At 33.7% G+C, this 20159-nt stretch overlaps 1 protein-coding gene across 1 annotated transcript in view; it reads left to right on the top strand.

The window, feature by feature from the left end:
* The window catches only part of LOC148956613 (uncharacterized), a 59557-nt gene extending 50737 nt beyond the window's left edge, over positions 1-8820 (top strand). The window contains exons 6-7 of the mRNA XM_089086077.1: positions 1999-2180; positions 4607-8820. Coding sequence (XP_088942203.1) covers positions 1999-2180; positions 4607-4648 — 224 coding nt within the window. The 3' untranslated portion in view covers positions 4649-8820. The remainder of the gene's footprint in view (positions 1-1998; positions 2181-4606) is intronic.
* Positions 8821-20159: the final 11339 nt, after the last annotated feature.

Consider the following 20159-nt stretch of genomic DNA (forward strand, 5'->3'; position numbering starts at 1 on the left):
TGAATCTTAAATAGTGCACGAGAACTTTTAATATCCAATCATATAAACCCTCTCCGAAGTTTATACGAGCATCCCTTCCATAAGAACTATATATGCCTCCAGAGCATTACTTACAACGCCTGCCGCCGGGCCCTGGGGGATTGTCTCGACCTTGGAGTTTTAATTATATTATCTTTGAAATTTTTTTTAAAAAATGCCTACCTCAAAGTTCCTTTGAGACGGGTTTGGGGAAAAAATAGCTTGGAGGGGGTGGGGGTTCTAATTGCCCTCCAATACCTTTTGAATCTTTAAAAGTGAACTAGAACTTTCAATTTCCAATCCATTGAGCCCTCTCCGAAGTTTATACGAGAATACCCTCCATAAGAACCATATACGCCCCCAGAGTAATACTTACAACGCCTGCCCCGGGCCTTGGGGGGTTGTGTCGACAAAGGAGTTATTTTTATCTGACTTTTGAACTATTTTTAAAGAAATGGTCATGCGTAAAGGAGTTTTTGTTATATGATCTTTGAACTATTTTTAACAAAATGGCTGCCTCAAATTTTTAGTCAGATGAATTGGGGAAAGAGGGCATGGAGGGAGGAGCTAGTTGCTCTCCGATCAATTTTGAATCTTAAAAGAGGCACTAGAACTCTAGATTTCCAATCGTATGAGCCCCCTTTGAAGTTTATGCGACGACCCCTTCTATGTGAAGTGCCTCTGGGGAAAACAATAAATTAGAGTCTGGGGGTTGGCTAGCTGCCCTCCGATCAATTTTCACTCTTAAAAAGTGAATTACAACTTTAAATTTCCAGTTAAATGAGCCCTCTATGAAGTTTATACGAGCATCCCTTCCATAACAACCATACATGCCCCCAGGGAATAACTTACAACTTCTATCCCTGGGCCCCTTGGGGGCTGTGTCAACACCGGAGTTTTTTGTTATCTTAACTTTTAACTATTTTTAACTAAATATCAATCTCGAAATTTTTATCTGGTGCATTTAGGGCGTGGAGGGAGGGGGGAGCTAGTTGCCCTCTGATCTCTTTTGACTCTTAAAAAGTGAACAAGAACTTTCAATTTCCAATCAAATGAGCGCTCTTCAAAGTTTATATGGGCATCCCTTCCATAAGAACTATATATGCCCCCAGAGCCATCCTTTCAACACCTGCCTCTGGGCCCTGGAGGGTTGAGTTGACACAAGAGCTTTTCTTGTCTGACCTTTGAACTATTTTTAATGAAATGGCTATTTTAAGAATTTTATCGGATGGGTTTTGGGAAAAAAGGGTGTGTGCTGGGGGGAATGCTAGTTGCCCCTGGATCTCTTTTGACAATCAAAAAGTGAGCTCGAACATTCTATTTCCAGTAAAATGAGCCCTCTCTGTAGTAATGCAACCATTTCAAAGAACCATATATGCTCCAGGGCATAACTTACAACGCCTGCCCCCTGGCCCTGGCGAGTTGTGTCGACAACCCGTCCCGAGACATATGGATGGGTGATTGGATGACATATGAATTGAGAGGCAAATGGATGGGTGTAAAGTATGTTTGATTTAGATGTATATATATCTAATGTATTTTCGTTCAGTTTTAATTACTCCTCAATTTACCCTTAAAGTTTTAAGTTATTAATCAGCAATTCCTGAAATATTGCAGACATGCTCTTTTGGCAAACTGGATTCACATAGTATCCAATGACTTTCTTAATATCCCCCTCGATATAACCTAACCTATCCTGAAATTTTCAACTTAATATACTTAGCCATTCCTAAGATATGGCAGACCCACCCTTTTGGTAACATGCATCATCTGTTATTCGATTCAGTTAAACAATTCTCGTAACACTTTCTCAAAGTTTAAACTTAATACCCTCAGCCGTTTCGGAGATACATTTAGGGTGATACCTTGTCATTGATTTAGTTGTCTAGGGTCCCTTAAGTCTAAAAAATCTCTACCATTAGTGTCTTATGACTGAACGACCGCTGTCATTAAGATTATTTATATAATTTGCTTTTGCAGATAAAAGCCTGTGGCATCCTACACAATATAATTGTGAAGACTTCGCATTGAGAGTACGATATCTAAAGCCGAACTTTGACTTGGAATTTGAAGACTATATAACTCACCCAGAACTATTTGCGATGACGCAAATTGGTCGCTTCTCGCTAAACATCCAAAAACGATGGGTAGAAGTAGCTGAGGTAAGGTTTTTATTAATTCAGAAAATCCTTTCAATTAGGTTTTTATTGTAGAGTAACTTTATTGAGTAATATAAGAACTGCACTATGTTGTTCACTCCGTATGTTCACAGTGCTCTTTAATATTTTCCATTGCATTTGTAATCTGTTCCACAGTTGCTAGTCCATAACATGGAAGCTTGTCATTAAAAATTCGACATTTCTTTTGGATTTTACCATGAAGTTTTGCCAGAGCCTTTCCATCTGACTTTTGAACAACAACAGCTCTTTCAAAGATAATTTTTGTCTGTAATTTAGAATATTTTTCAGTCCTCCTAAAACATTCATAAGATATTTCTCAATTTACGAAGATCAGCTTGCATTTTTGCCATCTTCTTGTACTTCTGAATGTAATTTTTAACTTTGTCTGTATGCCTTCTTTGGTACAGCCACGCAGAGGTTTTAATTTGTTCATTATAGCTTTTGTCATCCCACTATCTACCAATCATCCCGGTAACAACTATTTTCTTATAACTGTTTCGGTAATCTTCATCTTTATCATACCTCTCCTTGCTCTTTTGTTTGGCTCTCTCAATTGTTACTTTTCTACAATCTTAATTATTATCATATTATTATCCGCTGTTTGGCTCCCTCAATTATTGTTTCTCTATAATCTTCATCATTAACAAACCAATTCTTGCGCTTTTGTTTGACTCTCTCAATTGTTACTTTTCAATAATCTTCATCATTTTGATAACGCTTCTTGATGTTTTGAATTTTTACTTCTTGATACACCTGGTCTGTTAAATACCTTTTTATTCTTTAATAACATGAGCTATTATAGTGCTATAGAAAAATGCAGTTTTTTTGTAGAAAACTGATTATATTAAAAAAATTGTTAAAAAGGTTTTCAACTCCATCGATTTATTTTAAAATTAGCTATTAAACAGCTCTCTACAAGGTTCCAGTGCCCCACTATCCGCGGAAAAGAAAAAACAAAGAAAGAAAACAAGATGCCGTATATGCAGAATATTGTGGTTGCAGTCACTTATCTTGATTATTAAGCCATTATTTTTCCCTTGTTGTTCAAGCCAAGGGACGGTCAATATCCTGGATAGGGGTTTCGGACAAGGTGGTTCTAATAGTATACTTTTTTGTTTTGATCTGACTCTATTTTTCGGAGTTATGGGTTGTTATATTTCTTAGTATTGGACGTGATCATCTATTACTAGGTTGCTAGCTACTGCTGCAACCTGTGTAAAAGACAATAGGTTTTATTGAAAATTGAAAGTTGTATTGAACATTGAGAAGCATCCTAGTTTTTAGCTGTGTTCTTTTATTTGTCACAACATAACAAATAAGAAAAAAACTCATCATCCTAATCAACATTGCTGAAAAAATGATTTTGAATTGGGAGCTTAATTTATATTTTCTAATATTCGTTCCTAAAATTCTTATTATTATTTTTTATTTTTCCTTAATTTTTTTTTCCTGCTAAAAAAGGATCCTGGACGTGGAGCCAAAATTTTTGGATTTTTTCTAACTATTTAAACTTTCGTTGTTGTTTTTCTGTGCTTTTGTTCCACTACTTTTTTTATGTTTAGCTCGTTTTTCTTTCTTAAATTTTTGTAACCATCAATTGGAGTCACTGTTATATGCATAGACAAAATTCAGTAAGTTAAAACTTTCCTGGTTATTTAAATGCAGTGTTGATGAACTGTAAAAACCACTAATATCTTAAAATTATGACCCTCAAAATCAATATATTTAAAATTTCTGCAACAATATCGAAGTTGTTCATTGAAGTTCACTGTACAGTCTTAACGCTGGTATTTAAGTTCAAAATGGAGGTTCTTTTTTAAAAATCATGCTTTAAGTTGTCAGCCAAATTTTTTGACGAAAGTAGTTCCAGGCTATTGGGTACTTCTTCTTTTTATTATTTTTTACAAATAAGCAGGTTAAATTTGATACTCAAAATACCAGCATTCGTCGATGCCTCAGATTGAATTGAATCCCTTGTGAAATCCCTTGTGAAATCCCTTGTAATTTGTTTATATTTTTTAACCTGTTTAAGTTTGTTTTATCGTTTAAAGTTGGTAATGAGGTACTGATCAAATTTTCAAGTAGCTACATTTTGAAATCCCAGTTTAAAACAAAAGTCAGTCTTTTTGCATTTATTAACAATAGATTTGGCTCTTTTTCGATAAAGTACTGCTTCTGTTTATGAGCAAATAGGGGAAAAAACTTTAATTTCAGACGTTTTTATAAGAAAAAACAGGAACAATTTTAATTCTTAAGAATTTGAGTTGTGCATAGCATCAGTATACATAAATTACAAAGTTCATCACACTGAACTTTGAAACTTGTCTCTTAGCGTGAGTTGTCTCTGGTTGAGCAAAACTTGAAATATAATCGAAATTTTTGTTTTGCAATTTTTTTTTCTTTTTCAGACGTTCGGCCATGATGGAATTGATTTTAAAGAAGCATGGTAAAGACGTGTATGGATTTAACTCTTTCATCAGATCATCCTTGTCTATCTTGAAATTGGTTGATATCCTCAGTTATTTGTATGTTTGTCTTATTTTGCACCGATGATCTGTTTAAGTTTCTAAAGCAATCTTAATGGATTTTGTTTTAGGTCTAAAGTTTGTAATCAGATTGTTCTCGTCAATTCTTCTACAAGTTTCTCAGTTGTGAAGGTATGCTGTGAAGTAACCCCAGGTGTATTGTTACGACTTAATTGTTGTAAATTTCTGGCTAAGAAACCTCTGTTAGTTCTTAATCTCAAAAACAAGACTGAGAAACTATTTTTTCAAATGTTACCCCAAATTATTTTCAATGTACCCCAAGCTCTTATACATTTGGTATGTATGGGTATCTCCAAGCTGTTATACATTATCTAAATATTTATAATATTAATAAGGATCTATAATGTGTAAAATTGGATTGGCATCAGATCAAGTTAGGCATAGCCATTTCACTTTTACAAATTCAAAGAAGAATGACAAAAGACAGTTTATATTTAAAAGTTCTCTTCTGGATACTTAGCTGGCTACTTGCCTAACTTGGTCTGCCTAACTTGAACTTGATCTGATGCTATGCCTTACTTGATCTGATACAAATCCAATTTTACACACTATAGACTCCTATTAATATTAAAAATAATTAAATAATGTATACTAGCTTGGAGATACCCCAATAAAAAGACAGGTGTAGTGTTTAACCACATAGATGATAGATTCCCAATTATTTATTTTTTCAGTAGAAAATTTGGGTGTAAGCCTAACTTAACTCTATGTAACTATTATTGACTCACTTGTGACTGTAGCCACAAATACTACTAACTCTTACACTCCTACAAAGGTGTTGTGAAGAGTTTGCTAGGATCACTTCAAGGGTTTTAGTTCTAGCTTGTGGGTATTTTTAGGCTATTATTGTATTAGGAATGGTTAATTTGTTGGACTTTTTTCTTGTTTTGTGTGTAGTTGAAAAAAAAACTTGTATGGCTTTCCAATGAATCTGAAAGCTTTAACGGAAGCGTGCCCTTTTCTTTAATTTTCTTTAGGGTGAGAGACAGGGAACACTTTCTATTAAGGAGCTAAACTTAACCCGTTCAAAATGTGATACCTTATTCTGTGTCTAATCGTATTATACACCTTTAAAGAAAATTACATCAGTAACGGGTTTCTCATAAAGATAATCATAAGTATCAGTTGATAGTCTTTATCGATCAACTGACGATGCATAAGCTGAACCCCATAATGTGGAACAATTTCTATTTTTCCCCTTGTCTATCGGCATTATAAGTAGTTACATAAATTTTGATCTATTCATTTGAACCTATTTGATTAAAAAGTCTAAAATCGTACGCTTTTAGGTCTTTTTAATTAGTGAAAAAATTAAAGAAATAGAGAATTTTATTTAATTCTAATCCACCAGTGACGCTTATCTGTTTTGAGGTCAATTGAGGCCATTACCTAGATGTTAGTTAATATTCAACAATAATTATCAGAAAAAATGTTATCAAAAAGAGGCAATAGCAGTATAGTGAGCTTAGTGAGTTATAATAATCAGTTTGCAGTTGAAACCATGAGCTAGTGCTTATAACTTTAGAATATATTTAATTAGCCTCTTTGGTATTAGCTAAAGTGGCTGTCTATTATCAAATGTATCAGAATAAGATATAACCTATTGGGAAGGAAAGGGCTTTCCAGTTTAAAAGGAATAAAACAGATAACATGGAATGCACAATTGCAAGCATGCAGTAAAAACCCTTTTTTTGGTTGTTTGATTTATCTTGAACTTCGAAGCTATAGGCTCTGTTGTGGACGAAGTGAATATTCAGGAAATTACTTAGAATTTTTAGACATTATAGAGAATTTTTGGTTAGACCTATTATTTATAAAGCTTGAATTAAAATCTAAATTAGTGTTTGTAAATTAGTGTCTAAATTAATTGCTTGTGCAATATGAATAATCTTGGACTGGTTAATTGATCCTTGGCATGTAATCAATAACGGAATCAAAATTGTATGTAGCGTAGAGCCTTAGAATTGTTAAACACGCTGTACTAAGTATATTTGTTCATTTTCAACAAATGAACACACTAGCCAAGGTTTTTGTTTCTCTTGTTGAATTCTTATTTCTGAATGTGAGTTCTCCTTCTCCAGTTAGTAGTTTCTATACCCTTAAAGTGGAATACAGTCCAAAAATCATCATTCAGCGTCGAATCTATTGTTTGAATAGAAGGAGCAATTTGAAAGATGAATTGAAGGGAAAATTGAAGGACTTGTTAGTAGTTAGTCGTTATTGCTAGTTGATGCTGCCACTTTGTTTTTCTTTTTCTCTTATTGCTGTTTATTTCCTTCAGAGAGTTTCTCTATGCTATGTACAACGCCTATTAAGTAACAAAACATTTCACTTAGTTTTAGCTCTGTAGGGAACGGAAAGTCTTTCCAACACAGAGTTGAAGAAACACTGGCTTAAAAATCACGCGAAGATAGTTTTACAGTGAATGTGGAGTCCACTTTAATGCAAATTATATGATAGGTCGTAATGTTAAGGGAAGACGACAATGCAGTCGAGGCATTTTATGGGCACACCCACCCACTCCCCATCCCTTGTACGTACCTCGCGATGCTTTCTCTACTGCTGGGAAGGGGAATTGAATGATTCCAGTATTTTTTTTGTTTTTATACAGCCAAATATACTCTCATATTACTTATTTAGAAACCAGAAAAAAAGACTAAAAATTTTTGTTTTGTTTTGCTTTTTCAGTATTTTAAGCATATCAGGATGTAAACAGGAAAAAAACGAAATTCTAACGGAAAAAACTATGAAATATACAAATCACACTCGTATTACTTATTTAGACCAGAAAAAGACTAAAAATTAAGAAAATATGACTGGAGTTTTAAAAATAAAAGGGAAACTGATTAAAAACGACAAAAAATTACCCTGTCTCTACTACTCTCTCAACTATTCACACTGTGAGTTTGCTAATATCAATATTTAGCTAATGCTACGACTTGATTGGGTGGCACCGACTAGCTGAGACAGAAAGTTTTCCCATGTAATTTACTTGTTTAAACTCTTAGTATAATATACGGCTAAGGATTCATATAGCTCTAAATGGTTGAGCTTTAACAGATTTCAAGTAAAATGTGTTCTTGGTTAACCTAGCTCTGGACTTCTCAGATGAATGGGTCTGATTCCCAAAATCAGCGCTAGGCAAATCTTAGAATTGGTAAAATCTGTTTGTAAATAACCTTTATCGATGTGGAATCAAAAATAATATTATTTTGTATCATCTGATGCAAAATAATGTCTCTCGTTTTGGTAAATCTTCTAATAAACTTTAGAGTTGTTTTTTAAGGGGAGGGGGGAGGGTGCTACACATTGATACGGGATGTGACAAGAAATATTTTCTACTGGATTTGCAGAAAAAATTGTTGCACAGAGGTTGAATTATTTGGTCTGGCACGGTTTGCAATTTAACCTAGGATAATATTTGTATTTAAACTGAAAGAGCATGTTTCCAATTGAGACTGCTGACCTGCTGATATATCCTTGTTCGGGAGGGGGAGGGGGTCGTAAATTTTTATAAATGCTTTGAAAATCTTAAATTTGGATGAAAATCGTTTTTCCCATGTGGATGTTGACTAAAATTTTCCTATAAAAATAATGATTAGTAAAAAATCAGTATGTAATTATAAATTGTGGTAAAATGTTTGTTGTTTTATTTTTTTCATTTTTATAGTTGCTCTAATATAGAAGTATCCTTAGATCAATAGTTTCTAATGGAATTAGGTTTGTTCTGTTTTTAAAGGATTCTCAATAGTTTAGTTTTTGTTGCGTATATTGAAGGCTAGCATTTGTCTAATTCCTTTTTTTTTGGAGGGAGGGGGAGTCCTTACGATGAAAAATCAGGATAATTTTTTTTTTCTGAGGATGAATACTTTTCAATTTAGCTTATAACATACGAGCGTGCTAGTTTTGTATATTATTATGTTATGTATGTAATGTGTATAAGATGTGTATCATATTTACCGAGTATTTACCCAGTTGTTTGAATATTTACCAGGTATAGTTACCAGGTGTTTATTTGGCCTGCTGAATATGCATTGTATTATCTATATGCCCTGTTGTAAAATAAATTTAAGCTAGTAGGAATAAAATTCTTTATTGAAATAATTGTTTTAATTAGACTTCGAATAGAAATGAATGCTGTTCTACTTATTTAGGTTATAGAAATCAAGTTCATACAGTTTCTGCATTTTCTGGCACTCGTTCCTTTCCTTTAGGGAAATACAGGCTTAAAGAAAATTATATTAATGCCAGATTCTTCCGTAAGATAATCATAAGTTTTAGCTGTTAATCTTTATCGTTCAACTGACCATGTAGCAACTGACCATGCTCAACCCCAAAACGTGGAAAAAATTCTGTTTTCCCTTATTCATCGCCACTATAAGTTATTACATGACTTTTTGTTTGTTCATATAAACATATTTGATTGAGAAATCTTTAAAAAGCTTAAAATCTTACTCCTTAAGTTTCTATTTTATTAGTAATCAAACAGTTCTTGGTAACGAACTGTAAGGGTCTACTCGGCTGAATAGTAACCGAAATTTTTAAAAATGTGATTTTGATACCAATAGATACATCAAATGAATGGGATTTTGATGATGATTTCAAATGTTTAGGTTTAATTAAGTTTAGTTATACACATCAAAAGTAAAGAGGGGAAAGCCCTTTTGAAAAAAGGGTAAAACACCCTATAAATATCATAGAATTTCAATGAAAATCACACCATCAAATTCAGCGTATCAAGGAACCTTGCTGAAGAGGTTTTAATCTCTTATCTGCAAAAATGTAGAATTTTGTATTTTTTTGCCAGAAGAAAGATCACGGATGCGTGTTTTTTTGTTTGTTTGTTTTTTGTTTGTTTATTTTTTTGTGTTTTTTCTTGAACTAACCAAAACACAACATTTGCAGACTACTGCTATTTCTACTACGAGCAAGGGCACCGGCAGAAAATTTTCCAGGGGGGGGGGGGGGATCAAAATAGCCGTGGTAGTTGGGTGAAAGTTTAGGTGGTTTAGGGCACCAAACTACAACTTTACTCCGAAGGGGATAACTTTGTAATCAATTTAAAATCCTGAGAAGCTAATTGATTTTAAAGCATCAATAACTATATCTAAGACTTCCCAGTTGCAAAAGAAGTAATGCCACACGATGGCAGTACTGGACTCAACCAAGTTGATTCGATTTATTTGTAATGAAATTCGGCTACGTCTGGTCATCTGTAATTGTGTATCAGCTATAATGAGAGGGGGGAGTTCGGGTCGCGGGGGGGTTGGGTGGATTCCTACAAAACTAAATTTTAATTTACTCTTCATGAGGTTTCAGAGAAATGGTGAAAGAGGTAGGAGTAGGAATTAATTACAATTTTTCTCTATACAGCTAATATGTTATATTCCCATTTAGCCGCACATGTTATATTCCCATCTACCAGCACAGATGTGGAAAGGGCAAGGCAGTTCATTACCAGCCCTGCCATGAAAAATCTTTGGGGTGGCAAATACTGCTAGGAACTTAGTTTTCAGCAATTTCAAATGGTAGTATTTTTTTGCCGTTTATATGCAGTACCTCATTGTATTAAAAAAAAAATGTATCTAATATATTTATCGATAATGAAATCCTATTATAGAGGTTGTGATGGCTTCAGTTATGTAAAAGATCAAAAGTCTCACAGAATTTTCATCCATACAAACAATAATACTCCTTTTCATCCAACCAAAATTATTTAATAGTAACATTAGCAAGGACTTTTCACCAAAATTACTATTTATCGCCAATTTTTTAAGTATATTCAAATTTTATCCAAAATTAAATTGCAAATTTTAACATAGGACGGTACTAACAAACATACAATTATTGACTTGCACATTTTAAAAGAAATTAACGAGGGATTTAAGGGACCGGTATCTCAAATTGTATCTTGATTAGGCCTAGGTATGATTTGGAAAACAATTTGGAAATAAAAAAAGCTTTCCAACTGAAAGCAAGCTACAGATTTGAGACCTATTTGAACAGAATATTCTTTGTATGAAGGGGGCTGTCTCCTTCTTTGCTCCTTACTCTTTACTGTGAAGTTGGATTTTTTTTTTCTAAATTTTTAAAGAAAATTTGCAATTTGAAAAAACAGATTTTCAAAGCACTAAAAGCTTTTGTTTAATGAGCAAGGTTTTGAGAAGGGGGTGGTCCTCCCTTATATATAAAGTAATTTATTTTTGTTTTAGGTTTTAAAGTTGTTCTTTACTTTAGTTGAAAACCCTTTTTGATTTGCTTAATTACATTTCATGAAAGTGTAAAGTTTTATGAATACAGTACTTATGGAAACACACAAAAAAGATCAATATTTCTATGATCTCTGTTATAGACATGTCAAAAGAATTGGCTTATTGTACTTATTCCAGATATATAAGTTTCATAAAAATTCTCAAAAATCAATGCAGCCAATCTTCAAAATGCTTTTGTTTTCATCAGTGTCTGCCAGGCCCTGTCTATAAGTCCTTTAAGCTACAAGCCTATTAAAGCCGAAAAATTGGGTCCGTTTTTGGCGTCACGAACCAATACCACCAAAATTAGTTTCAAATTTGTGTTCTGTATAGGGGGTCTACCTTGCCAAGAAACTTGTGAACGTCAATTCCGTAGCGTTTTGCAAAAAAGGCCTATGTCCAGTTTTCTAATTTTAAAGGAGAGCAAAATGAAAAAAAAAATCTTTGTCACAAATCATAGTTTAAGGAAACTGTAAAGACTGACTCCTAGTTAACCTTTCGGTCAGAATTCGCTGGACATGTCCAAATTGCTGAACTGCTTGTTACTTAGAAGATAAGGGATTTACACTGCTTTTTTTACACACTTTTGGAGCTGTTTATAACTCCGTCAGAATTAAAGGTAAACCCATTTTGAATAGACCAATCGATATATTTCTTCGATTACTTTCGAACCGTATACTTGACTCATTTTCAGAAAAAAAGTGGTCTTAGGTCCTTTCTGCAAAACGCCATGGAATTAAGGCCCCATTTTTGTGCGTCTGGACTCTGAGTCTGGGTGGAATGTTCAAGACCCAAAAAATGTTTTTGACCTTTTTTTCAGGCGGGGCAGTTTTTTTTTGAAGTTTTTGCTGTGCATAACAGGACCATATTTTAGCGTATTTTAAGTTTAAATGAAAAGTATGCATTGAAAATTAAATTTGATTTTGAAATTCATTCATTTTTATAGAAACTGCAATAGTTTCACGAGAACCATCTTTTAGTGTATTTTAAGTTTAAATTAAAAGTATTCAATTTTAACAGCTCTATTTGGATTAGATGTTAGATTTATTTTGTGATGAAGAATTAGTAACAATATTAAAAGAATCATGAGCAGCGCAATAGCGCTGCCTATGTAAAGAACGATGTTGGCACAATGTATTTTTCATTTACTTTTTTTTGGTTGGTTGGCTGGTTTTAGACCAGGGCACTTCGTATCGAAGGACTTGTCGTAGAAACTTCGAAAATGGCTCATTCGATTGGAAATTGGAAGGGCTTGTGCCCTTTTTAATAGTTGAAAGTGATTGGATGGCAACTAACACCCCTTCCACGCCCACCTTTTCATCAATCACATCCACTCAAAATTTTGAGATAGCCATTTTGTTCAACTTAGTTGAAAGATCTGGTAATTAGGTCTTTGAGGTACCCACATCCGTCAGGGCAAGGGTTGTAATTTCTGTCCTGGGGGCATCCTGTGTTATTCTCGGCCTTTACGTTCCATCCTGTGTTATTTGTAGCCTTTACGTTCCTTGGTGCCTTTCCAGAGCATGTACCTATGGATTTGGGGCCTTAACGTTCCTTCCTATGTCATTTGGGGCCTTCCTATGCTATTTTCAAAGAGAGTGAGTAACATTTGCAAAAAAGGGGTAATTAGTGATTGGATAATTTTTTAACGTGAAATTTCTGAATAAAATATTTTTGGAGCATGTACTTGACGATGGATAAAAGGGTTAAGGTGATTAGCAATTACGAGCACGGATCCCTCCACTGGTTCCTGGCAGTAGGCTACGCATATCAAATTGCTGTACTGTGGGTTAGGTAACATGATTAAACACGCTTTTATAATCGGAATTCATTGATTGACATTTACAAAAAAGGGGTAATTAGTGATTGGATAATTTTTTAACGTGAAGGGTCAATTTTGGAGGGAAAACCAAAAATGCTCAGAATCGAAAATAAATGGGATCTTCCTCAAGGGCAAGGCTCAGAGGCCCTTCGTTCCAGCATTTCTGGGGGCAGGGACGGGGGGAGGTCAATTTTGGAGGGAAAATCAAAAATACTCAGAATCAAAATAAAGCGTGATCGTCCACACGGGCATGGCTCAGCGGACCTTCGGGCCCCCATGTCTAAGGGCAGGGGAGGGGGAGGTTGATTTTGGACGGGACAACAAAAATACGCTGAATCGAAATTAACAGAGACCTGACGCCAGGGGAAGGCTCGCTGGCCCTTCGTCCCCACATTTCGGAGGGCCGGGGAGGGGGAGGGGGCGTTAATTTCAGAGCGAAAACCAAAAAAACTCAGACACTAAAATAAACGGGATCTGTCTCATGGGCAAGGCTCAGAGGTCCTTCGTTCCTCCATTTCTGAGGGGCAGGAGAGGGAGGGGGTCAATTTTTGAGGGAAAACAACAAATAAAAAGAATCGAAAATAAACGGGAATCTGCCTCAAGGGGAAGGCTCAGAGGCCATTCGTTCACCCATTTCTGAGGACAGGGGAGGGGGGGGTTAATTTTGGAGGGAAAACCAAAAATACTCAGAATCGAAAATAAACGGGATCTACCTCAAGGGGAAGGCCTGGGCTGATGTTTGCAAGCCAAAGAATTTGTCTTTGTTGATTTGAATGTCGAAAGTGCCTGTCTTTCTCTGTTTACATGTCTGATTCTTTTTGTTTGCATGTCCGGGTTGGTGTTTGCAAGTCCAAGTTGGGTTTTCAGACCTACGTTTTTTAGATTTTCGTGGGTGTTTGGTTCCCGGGGTGTATTATTTGAGGATTTAACTTTTGTATTTCGTGATTTGACGTGCCTGAAATAATGAATTAGAATAGTTAATTAGCTGTTTGGGTTTTCAGACCTAGTTTTTTAGATTTTCGTGGATGTTAGGTTCCTGGGATTTATTATTTGAGAAGTTAACTTTAGTATTTAATGGTTTGACGTGCATGAAATCATGAATTAGAATAGTTAATTAGCTGTTTGGTTTTTCAGACCTAGTTTTTTAGATTTTCGTGGGTGTTAGGTTCCTGGGGTTTATTATTTGAGAAGTAACTTTAGTATTTTGTGATTTGACGTGCCTGAAATCAAGAATTAGAATAGTTAATTGGCTGTTTGGGTTTTCAGACATAGTTTTTTAGATTTTCATGGGTGTTAGGTTCCTGGGATTTATTATTTGAGAAGTTAACTTTAGTATTTCATGGTTTGACTTGCCTGAAATCATGAATTAGAATATTTAATTGGCTGTTTGGGGATTTTCAGACCTTGGTTTTTTAGCTTTTCATGGGTGTTTGTTTCCTGGAGTTTATTATTTGAGAAGTTAACTTTAGTATTTTGTGGTTTTACGTGCCTGAAACCATGAATTAGAATAGTTAATTAGCTGTTTGGGTTTTCAGACCTAGTTTTTTAGATTTTCGTGGGATTTTTTAGATTAGGTTCCTGGAATTTATTATTTGAGAAGTTAACTTTAGTATTTCATGGTTTGACTTGCCTGAAATCATGAATTAGAATATTTAATTGGCTGTTTGGGGATTTTCAGACCTAGGTTTTTTAGGTTTTCGTGGGTGTTTGTTTCCTGGAGTTTATTATTTGAGAAGCTAACTTTAGTATTTTGTGGTTTTACGTGCCTGAAATCATGAATTAGAATATTTAATTAGCTGTGTGTGTTTTCATACTTTGTTTTTTAGTTTTTCGGGGGTGTTAGGTTCCTGGAATTTATTATTTGAGAAGTTAACTTTAGTATTTCATGGTTTGACTTGCCTGAAATCATGAATTAGAATATTTAATTGGCTGTTTGGGGATTTTTCAGACCTAGGCCTTTTAGGTTTGGATATACAGTACAGATACTTCATTCAAGAAATTATGAAAAAATCGCAAGTAAGTAACAAACTCTTTATTGTTTTCACCTCTTGAATATACAATGCGGATATTTCATTCGATAAATTATGAAAAAATTGTAAGCAAGTAACAAACTCTTTCCTGAAGTCACATCTTGGATAAACAATGCAGAAACTTCATTTAAGAAACTATGAAAAAATTGTAAATAAGTAAGTAACAAATTCTTTCTTGAAGTCACCTCTTGGATGCACAATGCAGAAATTTCATTAAAGAAATTATGAAAAAATTGTAAGTAAGTAGCAAATTCTTTCTCGAATTCACCTGATGGATAAACAAAAAGACATTTCGTTCAAGAAATTATGACAAAATTCTAAGTAAGTAACTAACTCTTTCTTGAAGTTACCTCTTGGATACACAATGCAGAAATATCATTTAAGAAATTATAAAAAAAACTTGTAAGCAAGTAACAAATTCTTTCTTGAATTCACCTCTTGGATACATAATACAGAAACTTCCTTTAAAAAACTATGAGAAAATTGTAAGTAAGTTAGTAACAAAATCTTTCTCGAAGTCACTTCTCGGATAAACAATACTGAAATTTCATTAAAAAAAATTATGAAAAAATTGTAAGTAAGTAGCAAATTCTTTCTTGAATTCACCTGCTGGATAAACAAAAAGACATTTCGTTGAAGAAATTATGACAAAATTATAAGTAAGTAACAAACTATTTATTGTTTTCATGACTTAGATACACGATGTAAAAATTTAATTCAAGAAATTATGAAAAAATTCTCAGTAATTACAATTTCTTTCTTGAAGTCAACTCTTGGATACACAATAAGGAATTTTCATTCAAGAAATTATGGAAATATTTGTAAGTTAGTAACAAACTCTTTATTGATTTCATCTCTTGGATATGCAGTAAAGATATTTCGTTCAAAAAATTATGAAAAAATCGCAAGTAAGTAACAAACTCTTTATTGTTTTCACCTCTTGGATATACAATATGGAAATTTCATTCAATAAATTATGAAAATGTTTAAGCAATTAACAAACTCACAAACTGTGTAAGCAAGAGAGATATCCAAAAAGTTGGGTTGATCTAGGTTCACTTAGAGTGGCGCGCCACTCTAAGTGAACCTAGATCAACCCAACTTTTTGGATATCTTTCTCACTATGACTCTGTTTGTGTGTCGTGTATGTGTGTGTCTCGTCTCTATGTGTGTGTGTCATCTCTGTGGGTGCGTTGTCTAAAAAACCAGTCTGGTTGAAAACGTGGAGTTTTCGTACTGCTCACTTTTTTTTAATGTGTAGGAACCAGTGGGGAATCCCCGCTCGTTTGGGAAGGTGCCAAGGAAAGGCATGCAAATAGCATGTAGTTTCAAAACGTGACTCTGTTTGTGTGTCGTGTCTGTGCGTGTCTCGTCTCTGTGTGTGTGTCATCTCCGTGGGTGTGTTGTCTAAAAACCAGTCTGGTTGAAAACGTGATCCAAGAGTTGACTTCAAGAAAGAAATTGTCACCTACTGAGAATTTTTTCATAATTTCTTGAATTAAATTTCTACATCTTGTAGTTAAATGAAATTTGTTTGTGATAAAGAGAAAAAAAAGTTACTTACTTGCGTTTTTTTAAAATTTTTTTGAATGAAGTATCTGCACTGTATATCCAAGAGGTGAAATCAATAAAGAGTTTGCTACTTACTTACAAATATTTTCATAATTTCTTGAAAGAAATTTCCGTATTGTGTATCCAAGAGTTGACTTCAAGAAAGAAATTGTTACTTACTGAGAATTTTTTCGTAATTTCTTGAATTAAATTTCTACATCGTATATCTAACTCGTGAAAACAATAAAGAGTTTGTTACTTACTTAGAACTTTGTCATAATTTCTTAAGTGAACCTAGATCAACCCAACTTTTTGGATATCTCTCTCACTATGACTCTGTGTGTCGTGTCTGTGTGTGTCTCGTCTCTATGTGTGTGTGTGTCATCTCTGTGGGTGTGTTGTCTAAAAAACCAGTCTGGTTGAAAACGTGGAGTTTTCTTACTGCTCACTTTTTTTCAATGTGTAGGAAGAAGTGGGGAATCCCCGCTCGTTTGGAAAGGTGCCAAGGAAAGGCATGCAAATAGCATGTAGTTACAAAACGTGACTCTGTTTGTGTGTCGTGTCTGCGCGTGTCTCGTCTCTATGTGTGTGTCATCTCCGTGGGTGTGTTGTCTAAAAAACCAGTCTGGTTGAAAACGTGATCCAAGAGTTGACTTCAAGAAAGAAATTTTTACTTACTGAGAATTTTTTCATGATTTCTTGAATTAAATTTCTACATTGTGTAGCTAAGTGAAAATTGTTTGTGATAAAGAGAAAAAAAAAGTTACTTACTTGCGTTTTTTTCATAATTTGTTTAATTAAATTTTTACATCGTTTAGCAAAGTAAAAATTGTTTGTGATAAATAGAAAAAAAAAGTTACTTATTTGAGTTTTTTTCATAATTTCTTGAATGAAGTATCTGTACTGTATATCCAAGAGGTGAAATCAATAAAGAGTTTGCTACTTACTTACAAATATTTTCATAATTTCTTGAATGAAATTTCTGTATTGCGTATCCAAGAGTTGACTTCAAGAAAGAAATTGTTACTTACTGAGAATTTTTTCATAATTTCTTGAATTAAATTTCTACATCGTATATCTAACTCGTGAAAACAATAAAGAGTTTGTTACTTACTTAGAATTTTGTCATAATTTCTTGAACGAAATGTCTTTTTGTTTATCCAACAGGTGAATTCAAGAAAGAATTTGCTACTTAGTTACAATTTTTTCATTATTTCTTTAATGAAACACCCCCCTGCTCTGAGTGTTGAAAATGATTTCACAACATTATTTTAGGTTTTTTTTCTTGTTCCAAACATTTTTTATCATTAACCGTTTAGAGACAAATTTGATTAACTTGGAGAAAGTTCAAATAGAATCGTTACTGTTATTGATATTATTGCGTAAACTACAAACTGATAAAAAATATCCAGAACTTTTTTTTCTTATAGCCTTGACTTTGAATACATTTCTCCATCTTAATTGGCTTTAGAAATAACATGAAAAATAAAGTAGCCTAACCGTCGTTGCTTTGTTGAATTCTGAGCAAACAAAATGATTGTAACATCTGATTGGCTCATTTGTATGCAATTTCAAGTCAGTGAAAAGAATGAAACGTCTTTGAGTGACATTAAAAAAAAAATTCGTTGTTTCTCTATGATTCAATCCCAACACCCCCCTGCTCTGAGTGTTGAAAATGATTTCACGACATTATTTTAGGTTTTTTTTCTTGTCCCAAACTATTTTTTTATTATGAACCGTTTATAGAACAATATTATCCCATGTGTCTGACAATAGATGTATGCGAATTGCTTTTCTTACATCTCCAATGTTTTAATAGACATTCTAAACGTTTGATATGCTAGCTTACTCTAAAAATAATCAACACGTAACAATGTAATGCATAATATACTTTTAATGAAATAATACTATGTAGAATATTGATACAAAAATATATTATGATACATTATTAATATCAATGATCAACTTTGGACATTTTGAATCTGTTCAATAAAATAGTTCACCATGTTCACTCTTGATATTGTAGCTATTGGCTTCTCTTAACTCGTAATCGGTAGAATAATCATTGTTCCATCTTGAGTCATACACAATATTTACGGATGTGTCAGCGACAGGTTCAATATACGTTTCACCTTTGGTAATATTTTATTCATTGAGTGTTTAATTAATGGTATTAACGTTTGCTGTCACTTAGTTTTTCATCACTTCATCTTGATATTCCTTAGTGATATTTTCTGACAATGCCCTTTTTATTTTTCTGGCAATTTCAATGTCTATTATTATATTATTTTTACACTGGTAACAGTTTCGGCAAGTAGCTAAGATATGGCTCATGATATTCGTAGAAGAGTAGGCCTTTCTTTTATTGACCTTCCGTTGAATGCTAATACCTAAAAGATGACGATTAGATGTATCAGTACGTAATGTGTTACCTGCAACAGTAGCAAGGAGTTGTCCTCTATCATCAACGATTATCTTTATGTTGGCATTCTCTTTGAGTGCAATCATCTCCGGAGATCTCAATCTCGCATATCCACCATTTGTACAATGGAATCTTTTCGGTATTCCAAAGAAATTTAATTCCTTACTGTCATAACAATGCATGTATACATTTCCAATAGTGCTACCACTTGTACTTCTTTCATAGTTTAAATACTTCTCCTTGTTGGCATTCAATGCTACAATAACATTGTCATGTGAACACACTTTATTAAAATGTTCCATCTTCACTTTTTTTTTAAGATATGACTTATGTGTTTATCGTTCCACTGCGTAAAAAATACTAATTTAATGCATGCAATAAACTAGGTAGTGTCGATAACCGCCCATAGAGTACCAGTGGTAAAGCCGCATCTTGTCTCTGAGAAATCTTAGATTACAATTGTTAGAACCGTAAGCATAGTTTGTCATTTTAAGATACATACAAAAAAAAATATAAAAATAAAAAATAAAAAAATAAAGTTGAATAATTTCGAAGTTTAAAAAAAATTATGTTTTTATAAAACAAAAAAATATTGAATTAGAATCATCAGTCCTCATCATTATGAGTATCCAAAACTGGACTTAACTTCCACATTTGAACTAGAGAATTGTATTTTCCATAATTTTCTTACATGAAAGTTGAATGAAATTTCGGTATTGTGTATTCAAGAGGTGAAGAAACTTTTTTATAATTTAATTTCTGATCATGGGGGGTTGGGCATGGTTGAAGTTGTTTTCACGTAAAAATCTATTTTCTGTCCGTTTTTAAGTTTTGATGTTGCTCCTTACTTTCACTTGAAGAAACTTTTTTTATAATTTAATTTCTGATCGCGGGGAGCTGGGCACGGTTGAAGTTGTTTTCACATAAAAATACCCTCCCCCTCTTCCATGGAAAATTTCCCCTCCCCCCCCCTCAAGACAATCCCATTCCTGTCGACTTTTGGAGGGTGTTTCTCCTTTTTTTTCGATAATCAGGTAATTTTCTCAAACTCATAGCTTTTGACTGACAGCACTAACGTTAATAAATCCTAAATCTTTTGGAAACACTCTCTATTTTCTGTCCGTTTTTAAGTTTTGATGTTGCTCCTTACTAACAGTTGAAGAAACTTTTTTTTATAATTTAATTTCTGATCGCGGGGGGTTGGGCACTGTTGAAGTTGTTTTCACGTAAAAATCTATTTACTGTCACTATTTAAGTTTTGCTGTTGCTCCTGACTTTCAGTTGAAGAAACTTTTTTATAATTTTATTTCTGATCGCGGGGGGCTGGGCACGGTTGAAG

The sequence above is a fragment of the Artemia sp. Qi Xiang Cuo genome, chromosome 1 (genome assembly GCF_049724085.1).
Source record: "Artemia sp. Qi Xiang Cuo chromosome 1, ASM4972408v1, whole genome shotgun sequence".
NCBI lineage: Eukaryota > Metazoa > Arthropoda > Branchiopoda > Anostraca > Artemiidae > Artemia > Artemia sp. Qi Xiang Cuo.